Here is a 16,220-nt window from a genome sequence, read left to right as displayed (position 1 = left end):
CCCTTTATCAGATATAAGATAGTTGTAACTTTGTGGATTAGTCTCTGTGTCCTCTATTCTGTATCATTGGTCCACCCGCCTGTTTTGGTACCAGTACCGTGCTGTTTTTTTTTACTATTGCTCTGTAATATAATTTGAAATCTGGTATCGCTATACCGCCTGATTCACACTTCCTGCTTAGAATTGCTTTTGCTATTCTGGGTCTTTTATTTTTCCATATGAATTTCATGATTGCTTTCTCTATTTCTACAAGAAATGCCATTGGTATTTTGATTGGCATTGCATTAAACCTATAGAGAACTTTTGGTAATATTGCCATTTTGATGTTAGTTCTGCCTATCCATGAACAGGGTATATTTTTCCATCTTCTAAGAACTTCTACTTCTCTCTTTAGGGTTCTGTAGTTTTCATTGTATAAATCTTTCACCTCTTTTGTTAGGTTGATTCCCAAATATTTTATTTTTTTTTGAGGATATTGTGAATGGAGTGTTTTTCCTCATTTCCGTTTCAGAAGTTTTGTCACTGATATACAGAAATGCCTTTGGTTTATGCATGTTGATTTTATATCCTGCCACTTTGCTGAATTCATTTATTAGTTCTAGTAATTTCTTTGTAGACCCTTTTGGTTCTTCTAGGTATAGAATCATGTCATCCACAAATAGTGATAATTTAAGTTCTTCTTTTCCTATTTTTATGCCTTTAATTTCTTTCATCTGTCTAATTGCTCTGGCCAGTGTTTCGAGAACTATATTGAATAGAAGTGGTGATAGAGGGCATCCCTGTCTTGTTCCAGATTTTAGAGGGAATGCCTTCAATTTTTCTCCATTCAGAATGATGCTAGCCTGAGGCTTAACATAGATAGCTTTTACAATGTTGAGATAAGTTCCTGTTATCCCTAGTTTTTCTAATGTTTTGAACATAAAGGGATGCTGTACTTTGTTGAATGCTTTTTCTGCGTCTATCAAGATGATCATATGGTTCTTATCTTTAAGTCTATTGATGTGGTGAATAACATTTATTAATCTCCGTATATTGAACTATCCTTGCATTCTAGGGATGAATCCTACTTGATCATGGTGCACAATTTTTTTGATGTGCCTTTGTATCCAATTTGCCAGAATTTTATTGAGGATTTTTGCATCTAGGTTCATCAGAGATATTGGTCTGTAGTTTTCTTTCTTTGAGGTGTCTTTGTCTGGTTTCAGAATCAGGGTGATGTTGGCCTCATAGAATGAATTTGGAAGAGCTCCCTCTTTTTCTATTTCCTGAAATAACTTGAAAAGTATTGGTATTAGTTCTTCTTTTCTTAGGATTCTTGATGGACAGCTCATATCCTGGAAACTGGGTGGGCTCTTGTCTTGGAGAATCCCCTTTTACTTATCTTGTCCCCTTGTATAAATATTGGGATACTAATTAAGAATATGTTTCAAAACAATAGAATTTGTGGGCTTCTTGGTGCTAACTTTGTGTTTGTGTGTGTGTGTGTGTTAGAGAAAGAGAAAAAAGGGCGGGGATGGGGGGAATAGTTCAGAATGTCTATCTTTGCATACCAGGAGCAGAGAACTTTCGTTTGAAAAATCAAGTTGAAAATAACAAACCCTTTATTTTATGTATATTTTAGGAAATCTCTCATTGAAGGGAGTGACTTAAATGGAAAACATCGTCAAATAATCATTAAGGAGAACCTATCTCAGCCCCGAGGAATTGCTGTTCATCCAGTGGCCAAGTAGGTATTTAAGACAATAAGGCACCTTTCTGCCTAGGTCATATGACAGTTCATATTTGTTATGTCAGGGTCCATAATTTATCTTAAGACTTCAGGTGGTCAGTGGAATCAGAAGCCAAGAAAATCCATGAGATCTATAAATGTTCAGAAATGATGTGGCTAGCAAGCATTCTTCATCTTTTTAATATCTTTTGATTTTCTGTTCTTATGTAATAATTTTGTTGACATGCCTTTTTATTTTAATAAAATAAAATTTAAATTTAAATTCAATTTCTTTTTTTAAAGATAGGCTGTACATCATTAACCAATTAGACTTAAGTCCATTAATTTACTCTTTAAAAATCTACATGATTATTTATTGAGCAGAAAAGAATTTGGATTGTGTGACTTACGAATTCCATTTAGGGAAGCCATAAGATGATTTCAAATGATAGGCCATTTCTAGATTTAGACAAGATTAAATATAAATTATGAAAATTTAAAAGATTTTATGCTGTTTATTATTGAATTAGTATCACATTTTAGCTTAGGGGTTAGAGAATTAAGGAGAATAAAGGATTCCTTCCTGGTTGTTAAAAAGCAAAGACAAAAACCAACCCGGTTTTATTTATGATGGAAATTTCACAGGGGTCCATGGGAGATAATATATTGTAGTAATTGAGGATTATTTGTGTCAGCCAAATTAAAGCAGTGCGAATATAACCAACTCTAAGTAGGCCAATAAGTATATATTGAACCATACTGACTTAAAAAAAAAAAAGTAGGTGTTCAGCACCTGATTATGGAACTTAAAATTAGCTGAGTAAACAGTGCATTGTAAAACTGGAAAACAGATAAATATGCTTTTCCTTTTATGTTATAGTTTTACTCATGCATAACAGAAAACAGGTGTTGGGTGTGTGGGAGACTCCCAGCTGAAGTTATGTTTCAGTCTCCTGAGAACATCACAGAATCTCTGACCCCTCTCCCTTCTCTCAGAAGGGCGCCAAGTCCAAGAGCGCCAAATTCAAAGGTTTTCTTAACCAATCCATGCAGGACACAGTGTTCCTGAGTCACCCTGCCAATCAGCACCTGCCATGTCCCCTACTCAACCCTTCTTAAGCCGAAACTTATAAGCATACCCTCTCTGTTCTCTGCCCTCCTCCTCTCTTCCTCTTCTTTCTCTCCTCTCATTTCTTTCTTCTCTCTTCCTCTCTGTTCTCTTTCTCTCTACCCTCTCCTCTCCTCTGCTCTCTGCCTCTCTTTTTCTTCCCCTTCGGGCAGCCCCCCAATAAAATCTCTTGGTCGAATCTCCGCCTTGGGTGAGTCACTTGCCTTTCAACAGGCTAGCAAGATTCATGACTTTTCAGTAATTTCAGAGTATTTACTCAAGCACACTTTGATAATACTACTACAATTTTTCAACTAATTCCTTTTTAAATCTAATGATCTGATCTGTAATTCAGTATTTCTTGTCCAAGATGTTTTACATAGACCAGATACTTGTTTTGCTTCTGAAAATTATTTGTTTTCAAGACGCCATGTTATATTCTCTCTGCATTCTTCAGTGTACCACTTTAGTATGTCCAAACATCATTTTTATTGATATTCTCAATGATAAGAAAGTAGAAGAACCTTTTTAAGCAGGTTTCATTTATTGTGTGCTTTCTTGATTAAAGGAGATTATTCTGGACTGATATGGGGATTAATCCACGAATTGAAAGTTCTTCCCTTCAAGGCTCTGGCCGGCTGGTGATAGCCAGTTCAGATCTGGTAGAGCCCAGTGGAATAACCATTGACTACGTAATGGACACATTGTATTGGTGTGATGCCAAGCGGTCTGTGATTGAAATGTCCAGTCTGGATGGTTCCAAACGCCAAAGACTTGCCCAGAACGATGTAGGTGAGGCTTTGGGTGGGTGATTTCTTCATCTTGATTGAGTATTCAGTATAAAGCATGTTTACACACACATACACACACACACACACACACACACACATACACACACACTTAACCATACAGTGAGAAAGGAATAGGGGCACTTCTTCAGGGAATTATGAGCTATGAGGATCACTTTAACATTGGAATGTTTGGTAAAAGGTAGTGTTGTATAATCATTTCTCTTTTCCAAGATTTCTCAAAATCAGCATGAAAATATCCTATTTTTCTGAACTTACTTGGGAATAAAAACTTGGTTCATCTATTATCATTTCTCATGTTTTAGAAAATTTCATTTCATAGCAGTGATATCATTTTCAGACACTGATGAATACCAGTTGATAAAATGTGCAAATATTAATGAATATAGTTTGTCCACTGTTGTGTTTTCACATTTTGTATGGGGTATCATTGTTGTCATAAATATCTTTAAAACACTACAGCATTTAAAATAGAAGTATAAATGTCTTTGAAACTATATAAGCAGCGTGAGATTCATTATGATTCAGGGAATTTGCAAAGATAGTTTTTGAACTGGGCCATGTAGTAAATAGATGGTGACAAAAGGCAAAAAATTGGCCTTTATATGTTATAAATGCTGGGACATGGTGACTGAACTTAATTCTTAATTTACTAGGAAGGCTTTGAATGTTCTTGAGCAGGAGATGTAGACAAGATTGGCATCTCTGGATGTTACTTAGATAACAGTGTAAGGGATTGGACTGGAATTTAGACAGAAAAAAAAAAAAAAACAGGAGGCTACATCAGTTTTCCAGGCAACAATGAAAGTCTGAGTACAAAACATTGTCATTTAAAAGTGGAATGGAGAATTAAAAATTATTGTGGATTAAAAAAACTGAGAGGATATAATAACAGGTAGGATATAGAAGATGAGAGCCAGGAACGTATTGAAGATGTTTTGGAGATTTAGAAAACTGGTTGGAGAGATAAAAAAAAAAGCAAGGTCTCTATCATTTAGGAAATTAACAAACTAAAAATCTGTATAAAACATTTATTTTGCCTGTTTTCTTTAGTTTTAAAGGCAATCATGTTTTAGATTTCTGTTATATGTGAAATAGGGTAAGATAAGTATGATTTAAACTTTTTAGGTATTTCTAAGGTTTTGTTTTTTTTTAATGAAACACATACCTCATAATAAATGATAAACTTGTATACAGTTTTAGCTCTATCCACCCATGTACTTAACAGGTTTTTATTCAATTGTCATAGAAGGTGGAGATACAGGGCTTAATAAAAAATAGGATTTCTGTGAAGTCATGGAATCTGGTTGAGGAGACATAAATATTTTTAAAATATTTCCCAAATAAATATAAAATCATGACTTTGACATAGAGGGTAAAAAGGGACTTGAAATTTCCTAATTAGAATGTTAAAAACTGGGTTCGATCCTCAGCACCACATAAAAATAAAGATATTGTGTCCACCTATAACTAAAATATAAATATTTTTAAAAATATTGTGAGACTTTCTATCGAAGACTATTATCAAATAATTTTATATTAAATTATCTAAATAACTGTCCCCAACATTATAAAGCCATCTACTAGTATTTATTTGGTGGTTTTACAACAGCCAATTCAGGATTTTTAACATAAAGATTGAATGAATTCATTTTTAATTTAAAAAAAAATCAATTAATTATGGCTCTTTGATAAAAAGTAAGGATTGTGTCTAGTATGGCTTATTTGTTGAAACACTATAGCTAATTCTAATATGTGCATCAACATGGATGGACATACCTTGAGGACATCATGCTAAGTGAAATAAACCAGTCCCCCAAAGAGAAATACTGTATACAGTTCCACTTATTTGAGGTATCTAGAGTAGTTAAATTCATACAGACAGAAAGTGGAAAAGTAGGGCTGGGATTGCGACTCAGCGGTAGAGTGCTCCCCTAGTATGGGTGGGACCTGGGTTCGATCCTCAGTACCACATAAAAATAAAGGCATTGTGTTGTGTCCATCTGCACCTAAAAAATAAATATTAAAAAAAAGAAAGTAGAAAAGTATTTACCAGGGGTTAGAAGGGAGAAAGAAATGGAGAGTTGTTTAATCAGTATAAACAACTCTCCATTTTTTTCCACCTTTACAAGATGAAAAAGTCATGGAGATTGTTTCCACAGCAATTTGTTAATATACTTAATACAACTGAACTGTATGTTTAGAAATGGTTAAAATGGTAAATTTTGTGTAAGGTGGTTTTGCCATGGTAAAAAGAACTATAGCACCCAGCCTGGTAGCACATGCCTATAATCCCAGCAGTTTGGGAGGCTGAGGCAGGAAGATTGAAAGTACAAAGCCAGCTTCAGCATCTTAGCAAGACCCCAAGTGCTCTGGGTTTGATCCCTGGTACAAAACAAAACAAAAACAAAAACAAAAAACTATAGCTATGAAACAGAATTCCCTTGCTGTTTGTATTTCTGATAATTTGGGACAAAGGGCTAGAGACTGAAGTGAATCTTATACATCTTGGGCAACAGTGATGAGTGGACTCACTGTTGCCAGGACAAGTCATTTGAGTGTGCTGCCAATAGAGGGAGACATTTATTCTAATCCAGAGAATCTCTTGCTCATTTGCAAAAAGATTGGCCTGAATTGAATCATGTGAATAGACATATTCAAGCTTCCAAACTTGGGTTTCCTTATTTTTAATGTTTAACTGCTGAAGATAGTTTGTGAAAATGTTCCAATGCTTTTCTTGTACTTGGATCCCTTGTGAAAGCAGTTTTAATGGTATGGGAGGTGAGTTTGCTTGAGGAGGGGGTCAAGGAAGCCCACAAAATGGTCAATAACTAGGTGCCATGAAAATGGAGGCATCAGATACTACATGACTCTTTCAAAAAAAAAAAAACCTTCTTTAGGAAAGAGACAAAAGATAGAGGGTTCAGAGAGGTGAGTAAATTAAGACAGAAGAGAGGATACGGGTAGACTGAGGGAAAGAAGCTAGTGGAGTGAAGAGAGTGACTGTGTAGGAGATAGAGGTAATTGCTGATGAAATAAGACCCTATAGAAGATGGGAAGGATGACACCAGGAGCATAGTCACTGTCTAGAATTAGGTAAGAGGAGAGAGAGGAAAGGAGGTGGGGGCCTAACTCAGGGAGATATGTTGGTAGAAACAGAATTTGAAGAAACACTCAGTTACCTCAAAGTTGTAAAAATTCTTCCAGCAACCTGTGATTTTGCCCTACTGCTTATTACAGCCATTCAAAAGACAAGGAACCTGAGGCAAAGAGCAGCAAAATAGCTTTAGTTTGTAAAGAGTGTTAGGTGTGTTCAGCATCAAATATTCCTGCTTTGACCTCTTTCTTCTAGGTTCTGTTAAGACAATCATTTCTGGATTTTTCTAGGACCTCAACCACGAGGCTTCCATTCTAAAATGTGGTTCCCTCATCATGGGGGTTCTCCTTGCTGAGCAACTGCAGTTAAGAACTGATTAGTGTAAGAATCATGTAGATTTCAAGATTTGTCTTCTTGTAAATATTCACTGAAAAAGATCATGAAGGCATATTTAATAAATTTGAATTGCTTCCAGGTCATCCATTTGCTGTAGCTGTGTTTGAGGATCACGTGTGGTTCTCAGATTGGGCTATGCAATCGATAATAAGGGTGAACAAGAGGACTGGCAAAAACAGGGTACGTCTCCGAGGCAGCATGCTGAAGCCCTCCTCACTGGTTGTGGTTCATCCATTGGCAAAACCAGGTACACTGGAGATGTTATGCAGTCTTTCCTTGGCTGGAATCTGCAACTATTCTAATTGATAGCCAACAGTGGGGAAGGAGAGGGTTTTTCATTTTTCACTAATCTGCATAAATATTAAGATTTTCTAAGATTTTGACTTCATTTTAATTAAGACAGTTTGAAGTTTGACGATTTAAGCTTTATCCCTAATTTGGTAGTGTCGGTAATCTGGGCTTTATCTCACCAACCTCATCTTTTCTCCAGTAACTTTTACTTCAAATTTCAAAGACCCTCAGGCAAAAGGCACCAAGGACAGGCATTTTAGGTGCTTGCAGTGGAAGCTTCCACCTACACCTGGGCTTTTCCCCACCCCCTGACATGCCAGTAAGTGAATGTTGGAGAGTAATAAGCAAATGGAGGAAGCATCTAGCTTCTTACTGTAGCTCTTCTTTCTGAATTGTCTTTTGTCAGTGTGACTAGATTATGAGTCAGGAAATAAGAATCACATCTGACTAAAGAGCTTTTTGAATAAAATTACTAGCTGTACTCAATACATACTCACAAGGTCATCGCATTCTGAGCTTACCTTAGAATCAGTGGCTCCTTTTGGGAACTCTTCTGAAACAACTCTTGACATTCACTCGCTATTGATACACTCAGCTGCTCTCCCCAAAAGCTGTGGACTGTGATTTCTATCAATAGCATCCTTTACAAACTCATCTATGAATTTACCTCTTCTCCACTAGGTGCAGATCCCTGCTTACATCAGAATGGGGGCTGTGAGCATATTTGTCAAGAGAGGTTTGGAACTGCTCAGTGCTCATGTCGTGAAGGTTTTAGGAAAGCCCCAGATGGGAAAACATGTCTGGCTCTGAAGGGTCATCAGATATTGGCAGGTAATATAGTAGATTATATAGTTAAATTTTCTTACCTGGGCCTAGGAGTATAGCTGTATATCCATCCCTCTGCAGCTTTTGCTGATTTTTAATATTTTATATTATTAAAATTCCCATTTTTAGGAGTGCTAAGAGTATGTTTGGGTCCCACCACTCCTGTTAAGTTTTGGGTTCCTTATTACAACTAAATTCAATTTAAAAATATTTCCATTGTGAAATTTAAGCTCCAACTGCTCTCCCCACCTTACTTTCCTATTTATTGTGGAGGGGACACAGGCTTGGAAATAAAAGTCAGCATTTGTTGTACAGAAGTTCAGATCCTGAGAAACACATTTGGGATCCAGCAGATGGAAGAAGATGCAAGACACAGTTGGGATCTAGACATACTTTATTCAGGGATGGCAATAACCCCCAACCCCTAGCTCCCAGCTCCAGCTTCAGCCCCTAGTCAGTTCCATTTTGCCCCCAAGCCATTTCCTCAGGCCTTTTTAAAATGCAGGCCAAAAAAGAAGAAGGTAGACTGCCTACAGGTTACCTCAGACAGTGCTCACAAACAAATGTTTGTGTACTTGAGTACATACTTTGAATTAGAATGGTGATGACCTTGACTACACACAGAAAACACCTGAAGCCTAGAGGTGGGAGTCTAACTACAGCCATTTGGGGCCTGCCTTACAGCATTTTTATCATCTCACAAAAATGTTGAGACATTTTGTTTAGAAGTTTTATGTCCTCAATTTTAGAGGAGTAATATACAGTCTCCCTCTCATATGACAGATCATAGGAAACCACAAAGTCCTTTATAAAATACAACAGAATATTAAATAAGCATGGGAAGTCTAGCCTGAAAAGGCTTGGTACCTACTATTTTTTGTTTGTTTGTTTTTTTGTTATATATCTTTTGGTGACATTTGGAATTAAACCACTGAGCTATATCCCCAGACCTTTTCATTTTTTTTTTTTTTTAATTTTTAGTTGTAGGTGGACACAGTACCTTTATTTTATTTATTTATTTTTATATGGTGCTGAGGATCGAACCTAGTGCCTCACACATGCTAGGCAAGCATTCATCCACTGAGCTACACCCCAATCCTGACCTTTTCATTTTTAAAAACTATTTTGAGACAGGGTCTCACTAAGTTCCCAAGGCTGGCCTCAAACCGGTGATTCTCTGGCCTCAGCCTCTTGAGTTGCTAAGATTATAGGTGTGTGCCAAAATGTCCAGTGACTACCTTTTTTAAAAAAAATTTTAATTTTCTTTTCTTTTTTTTTATTATTGGTTGTTCAAAACATTACAAAGCTCTTGACATATCATATTTCATACATTTGATTCAAGTGGGTTATGAACTCCCATTTTTACCCCGTATACAGATTGCAGAATCACATCGGTTACACATCCACGTTTTTACATATTGCCATACTAGTGACTGTTGTATTCTGCTACCTTTCCTATCCTCTACTATCCCCCCTCCCCTCCCTTCTCATCTTCTCTCTCTACCCCATCTACTGTAATTCATTTCTCTCCCTTGTTTTTTTACCTTTTTTTAAAGACAGAGAGAGAGAGAGAGAGATAATTTTTTAATATTTATTTTTTAGTTTTCAGTGGACACAACATCTTTATTTTATTTTTATGTGGTGCTGAGGATGGAACCCAGCACCATGCGCATGCCAGGCGAGCACGCTACCTCTTGAGCCACATCCCCAGCCCTGACCACCTTTTTTACAAACTAAATATGATTTTGAGAAAGAAAAAGGAAGAGTAAACCAAGTATGGTATGTAATTCACTTGGCTCCCTTCAGTAATGCCCAAACAATCGAGGAATATTGGAGTCATTTCTTGATATCTTTCTACCAAAAATATAGCAAAGATAATTTAAATTGTATTAAAATTTCTTAGAGAATTCATATGTATCTGTTAGGTACAATATAAACATAACTTAGGGACAATAGTGACAATAAATGAATTTATCCTTACATGGACTGGAGCTGAATATTTTGGATTTTCAGAATTTTCTCTTATTTTGTTGCCTTAAAACAACAGTTTTATGCATCTTAGTCTCAGGATTATAGGTGTCACACACCTATAATCTTAAACACTTAAAAAATTTTGAGAATCTCAAAAGAGTTTTTTGTTTGTATGAATTCTGTTTTTTAATATTTGTGATTAAGAATTAAAATAAAATTTTTACAACTTTATCAAAATTATAACAATAAATCTCTTATCTACTAGTATAGTAATTTTTTATAATAATTAAATGAGCATACTTTCAAGAGCAAAAAATGGTCAAGAGTTTTAAAAATTAACAATTCTTATTGCTTCATCCTGAGCTTCTTGTGAAACTTTTTTTTTTTTTTTTTTGGTGGAGTCAGTGTTGTACCCAGCGGTGCTTTGCCACTGAGATACATTTTTTTATTTTTTGACATAGGATCTCACTAAGTTTCCCATGTTGGCTTCAAACTTGCAATCCTCCTGCATCTGATTCCTGAGTAGCAGGAATTTTTAACGTGCATGTTAGTGCAACTTCCGATGGAATTTGATGTCATTACCTTAATTCAGGTTGTGTAACCAACAGTTTTGCCCACCATTGCTTTTGCCATATCAGCACCAGTATGAACACAGTGAGAAGAGGCAAATTATATCCTAGTATTATTTTAAAACCAGATTTGACCTTATGGATTCCATGCAGTGGGACCCCGGGGGCCTGTGGGATGCACTGTAGAAAACTACTATCTTAAGGAATCCATTTCTGCCATTTTGGGGAGGGGGTGGGTGTGTGGATCCCATGACTGAATTCAATATGCCCTTCTTTATGCCCTTTCACATTTTTTTTTATTTTTTTTTATTTTTAATATTTATTTTTTAGTTCTCGGCGGACACATCTTTGTTGGTATGTGGTGCTGAGGATCGAACCCGGGCCGCACGCATGGCAGGCGAGCACGCTACCGCTTGAGCCACATCCCCAGCCCCCCTTTCACATTTTAAAACCAGGCTGATATAAACATGAAAGCAGGCTAAAGGAAAAGGGGACGACTATGGAAATTGAGTCAGGGAGATCATCTCTCCAATTTACCTTTAGCTTTGGTGGTCTTTGGTTATGCACTGATTGTTTTCATAAGAATTCTGGTATTTTACTCATTGTTTTTTGCCAATGAGTCCTGTCTTTCTTTTCTACTGGCTCCCTGCCCCCACCAAACCACCAAGGGTACTGAAGGAAAATGGGAAGGTAGGATAGTAGGTGAGGTTTTCTAAGCCACCAAACCTGGACATTTTCTTCTGAATCCTCTTTCCTCAAAGAGCAAGTCTGAACTTGGAACCAAGGAATAGCCATGAATATAAATTAAATATTCCTTCAAAGAGCTAAATCAGTTGTATCTTTTGGCCTTCAACAGGTGGTGAAGCTGATCTAGGTAATCAGGTAACACCATTGGATGCCTTCTCTAGGACTAGAGCATCAGAAGATAACATCACAGAATCTCAGCATACACTAGTGGCTGAAATAATGGTGTCAGGTACGAATAATGGATTCTCTACAGCTTTGTTTTGACAATTTCCATTCTACCAATGAGAAACTCTGACTTATCTCTGTTGCTTAACATTAGTTAAATCTATACAAAGTTAATGAATCCAAACTTTGGATTCAAATCCTCTTCTGAATGGCCTGTCCAGATCTGCATTAGTCTGAACATGAACTGTACATTTTGAAAGTCTTTGTGCTGAATGTTTTTTGAGGAAATATAACTTGAAAACAAAGGCCAAAATTAAAACAGAATAAAGTTAAATATCCCCATCCATACATAGTATTGTTGATGTTTGATCATCTAGGTTTTCTTCCACTAGCATCAAGTTAGAGCAATTGATAAGCAAATGTAAGTTGGTTGCTTCAGTTCCTGAGGAAAGCCCATAAACAAACAAAAAAAATGTTAGAATTATTTCTGTGTTGCACATTTAACATCAAAATGTCAAATAATGGGCTGAGGATGTGGCTCAAATGGTAACGCGCTCGCCTGGCATGCTCAGGGCGCTGGGTTCGGTCCTCAGCACCACATAAAATAAAATAAAGATGTTGTGTCCACCGAAAACTGAAAAATAAATATCAAAAAATTCTCTCTTTCTTCTCTCTCTCTATCTCTTTAAAAAAAAAAGTCAAATAATTTGTTTTGTGTGTAACAACTTTAGGGAACCTGAGTATTTTGTGTTCTGTATTTATTCATGAGGCCAGTGGTTTTCACACTGAGCCCTAGAGCTTCTCAAGCCCCACCCTTTCTTCTCTTTAGGTTACTGTCTTTCAATCAGTGTAGTTCACCTTGACTTTGAAACATTTTATTTGTTTATATTACTGAATAGCAGTTTGTTTTAACAAACTGTCTATGCCTTAAAAGAAAAAATTTGAAAACTCCACATTAGGATATTTAAGGAAGGATTTCCCTGACTTTTGTGGTCTACAGACTACTTAGAAGATATAAAGAGCTCTGAGGACTTCATGCCCCATACCTTATCAGTGTGATTTTTGATAAAATATAAAGAGGTACATATTTTTAGTAATAATAATAACTAAAATTTGTATAGAGCATTGTCATTTGCTGTGTACTTTAAATATATTCTCTATTTTGGTTCTTATTATAATTCATCATTTCAAAGATGCAAAAACTGAGACTAAGTAATATTAATTAGTGACTTAACCCAAGGTTTTTTAAATTATGACCAAATAATTAATTTATGCTAAAGTAAGAATTCCTAGAACACTTGGTCACATTAGGAAAATTATTTATTTAACAACTTATTGTGCATACACTATGCCAAGTGCTAGAGATACTAACATGAGCTAAATATAGTCCTAGTGTGCAAGGTCACGTCTGATGTAGAGATAAGCAATATAATAGAATAAAACCATATCAATTAATATTAGAAGGACATATATCCTTTTAAAGTCACTAGGGATCCCTAGAAGTTTATAGAGCATAATTTGAAAGACTTATGTTTGAAGGACTCAAAGAAAACAAATGGCAGATAGTAGATTAGGCATAAGGTGGGAATAGGGAAGTGACCAAGTGACAAAAGATCTGTGTACACATATATAATACTCTGTGTTTGGCTTTATATCTAAAGATTACACAATGCCTCGTGCATAACAGACGAATTGATTATCTTGATAGAAAAGACCTCATCTTTCCATACTTGGATTGTGTTCTGTTTTCTTCTGCTCTGTGAAATTTAGTTCCATCTGGGTTAGGCTAAAGGTCTTACTTATGTTTTATAGTGAGAGTTTTTAAGTCAACAAAGTATCTTTCTATAATTTAGGGGGGAAAAAGGAAAACTCCAAGTATAGGGCCTTGTATTCTAGCCCTAGAATCCAAGAACAAAATCTAAAATTCTTAGTGTGGCCCATCAAGCCCTGTTCAGTGCCCTCAGTCACCAGCCCTTTGTCCTTAGCTTTCTAGGGCCTCTTCAGTTACAATAGCCTTGTTGTTTCCTGGGCCTTTAGTGCTCTTTTTAACCTCTCTAAGTCCTCTCTGCATTGTCTCAGTATTAATATTCTCTTGCATAGAAAGCCTTCCTGCCTGAACAGTTGGGGTTGCCTCTTAGCTCTTAGAATACAGTATAGTTCTTGATCACATTTGTCATATTAATACTTCAATTATTATGTAAGAAAACAGAGACCTTGCCTATATTCTTATTTTTAAAAAATGGTACTAGGGATTGAATCCTGGGATACTTTACCTCTGAGCCACATTCCCAACCCTTTTTATTTATTTTGAGATAGGGTCTCACTAAGTTGCAGAAGCTAGCATTGAACATGTAATACTCCTGCCTTACTTAGCCTGTCAACATTTTTATCACTCTACTTTTGACATTCATTCATATCTGAGGCATACTAGGTACTTTTAAGTGAATTTTATTTTTACTAACAGGCCCCAGATTCTATTCCACTGTAATGAGGGTAGGTTTTTTGTTTTTTGGTGGTACTAGAACTCACACACTAGGCACTTACTCTACCTCTGAACTACATCCTCAGTCCTGACAAAGCTAATTTTTTGTCAGTTTGTTATGATAACCTCCTTCTTTATCATCTTTGTTTAAATATGTATAATATTTTTAAATTCTCAGAGGATTTTTTAAAAATATATCTCTTTTTATTCTGGTCCTTACACAAAAATAAACCTAGCAGAAATTGCCACGTGTATTTTAAAGCAGAAGGTGAATGTACGCATTCTGTCCAGAACTAATTTTTAATGGAAGGAACTTTGGCTCTAGCTTCCCCCTTCTACAACTACATATCCATTGCTTTTCTTTCTTTATTTATTTATTTTAATTATTTATATATTACAGCAGAGTGCATTTTGATTCATGGTACACAATTGCAGCCCAACTTTTCATTTCTCTGATTGCACACAATGTAGCGTCGCACCATCTGTGCAGTCATACATGTACCTAGGATAATAATGTTCATCACATTCCACCATCTTTTCTGCCCTGTGACCGCTCCCCACCCTACTCTTTGCCCAAAGTTCCTCCATTTTTCCCATCCCCACCCCACCCCATTATGGATCAGTGTCCACATATCAGAGAGAACATTCAGCCTGTGGTTTTTGGGATTAGCTTACTTCGCTTAGCATGATATTCTCCAGCTCCATCCATTTATCTACAAATGCCATAATTTTATTCTCTTTTAATGCTGAGTAATATTCCATTGTGTATATATACCACAGTTTCTTCATCCGTTCATCTATTGAAAGGCATCTAGGTTGCTTCCATAGTTTAGCTATTGTGAATTGACCTGCTATAAACATTGATGTGGCTGTGTCCCTGTAATATGCTGATTTTAAGTCCTTTGAGTATAGACTGAGGAGTGGGATACCTGGGTCAAATGGTGGTTCCATTCCAGGTTTTCTTAGGAATCTCCATACTGCTTTCCAAAGTGGTTGCACCAATTTGCATCCCACCAGCAATGTATGAGTGTACCTTTTCCCCAACATCCTCACCAACACTTATTGTTGTTTATATTCTTGATAACTGCCATTCTGACTAGTGTGAGATGAAATCTTAGAGTAGTTTCTTTTTTTGGGAGGGGGGTGGAAATCTTAGAGTAGTTTTGATTTGCATTTCTCTAATTATTCATTGTTTTTCATTATGCAAAGCTGACTTGAGTTTTGCAAGTTACCAAATAAACCCTGAATCATATTCTAATTTAAGGATAATTCTGAAAGAAATTTAAAATGTCTTGCATAATTGAATACTCTCCACTCTATGCTCTGAGCAGCCTTGATTTGGGAGCTAGTCTTCCAAATATATGTTGATTCAAGTGATTAACTCATTTAACCTGAATGATTCTTACCCATCCTAAGAATCATGAGTGACTAGAGATGACTAAGCAAGCATGAAAACTTGTGTTCCCATGAGAGAAATCTTCTAGCTCAAGTACCTAAGAAAATGAAATTGCCCTGTACCTGCAAACACATGGCACTCCCATCCTGCCTAGATCATTTGACTTTTTTTGAAATAGGGGCACGGGGGGGCTTCTTTGATCTCTTCTGTACTCAAATGAGCAAACTAAGCAGCAAATAGACAGATGATAGTTTATATTTTACTGTGGCATGTCAGATCCTCCAGCTCCAAAAAAGGGGGTGGTGGTGGCATTTGGAGAATGATTATATACATAAGCAATTAAAGCAAAAAAAGGCAAAAAATGAAGACAAACTTGCTCATGTTTATGGCTGAACATGTAACTGTCCCCTGGAGGCATTTGTACTTAAATAGAATATGAAATGAAATGATCCATTTACAGCCATTTCCTTGTATGGTTCATAACTTTGTAGAAGTGCCTGGAGGTTTGCAAGTCCCTGCATAAATCTTGATAATAAACACACCTTGTGACATACATATTCTATTATATGTGAGACATAATATTAGTAAATTGACAATAAATCTTTCTATGATTTAATCTCTTTACTGTGTTGATGAACAGATCTATTTGGTACATG

General features: G+C 36.2%; 1 protein-coding gene across 5 annotated transcripts in view; it reads left to right on the top strand.

The window, feature by feature from the left end:
* Positions 1-16,220, top strand: part of Egf (epidermal growth factor) — an 87,673-nt gene that overhangs the window by 48,751 nt on the left and 22,702 nt on the right. For 4 of the 5 annotated variants that reach the window (XR_013426025.1, XM_078021810.1, XM_078021809.1 and 1 more), the window contains 5 exons: positions 1,622-1,726; positions 3,385-3,608; positions 7,198-7,365; positions 8,091-8,240; positions 11,631-11,750. Coding sequence is in view for 4 of the 5 variants with exons in the window: in XM_078021810.1 (XP_077877936.1) it covers positions 1,622-1,726; positions 3,385-3,608; positions 7,198-7,365; positions 8,091-8,240; positions 11,631-11,750 (767 nt within the window). In the remaining variant the exon portion in view is untranslated. The remainder of the gene's footprint in view (positions 1-1,621; positions 1,727-3,384; positions 3,609-7,197; positions 7,366-8,090; positions 8,241-11,630; positions 11,751-16,220) is intronic. The other variant, XM_078021811.1, reaches the window with a different exon arrangement.

The sequence above is a fragment of the Ictidomys tridecemlineatus genome, chromosome 9 (genome assembly GCF_052094955.1).
Source record: "Ictidomys tridecemlineatus isolate mIctTri1 chromosome 9, mIctTri1.hap1, whole genome shotgun sequence".
Classification (NCBI taxonomy): domain Eukaryota; kingdom Metazoa; phylum Chordata; class Mammalia; order Rodentia; family Sciuridae; genus Ictidomys; species Ictidomys tridecemlineatus.
Note: the sequence above shows the minus strand (reverse complement) of the source record. Positions and strands in the feature narration are given on the sequence as shown.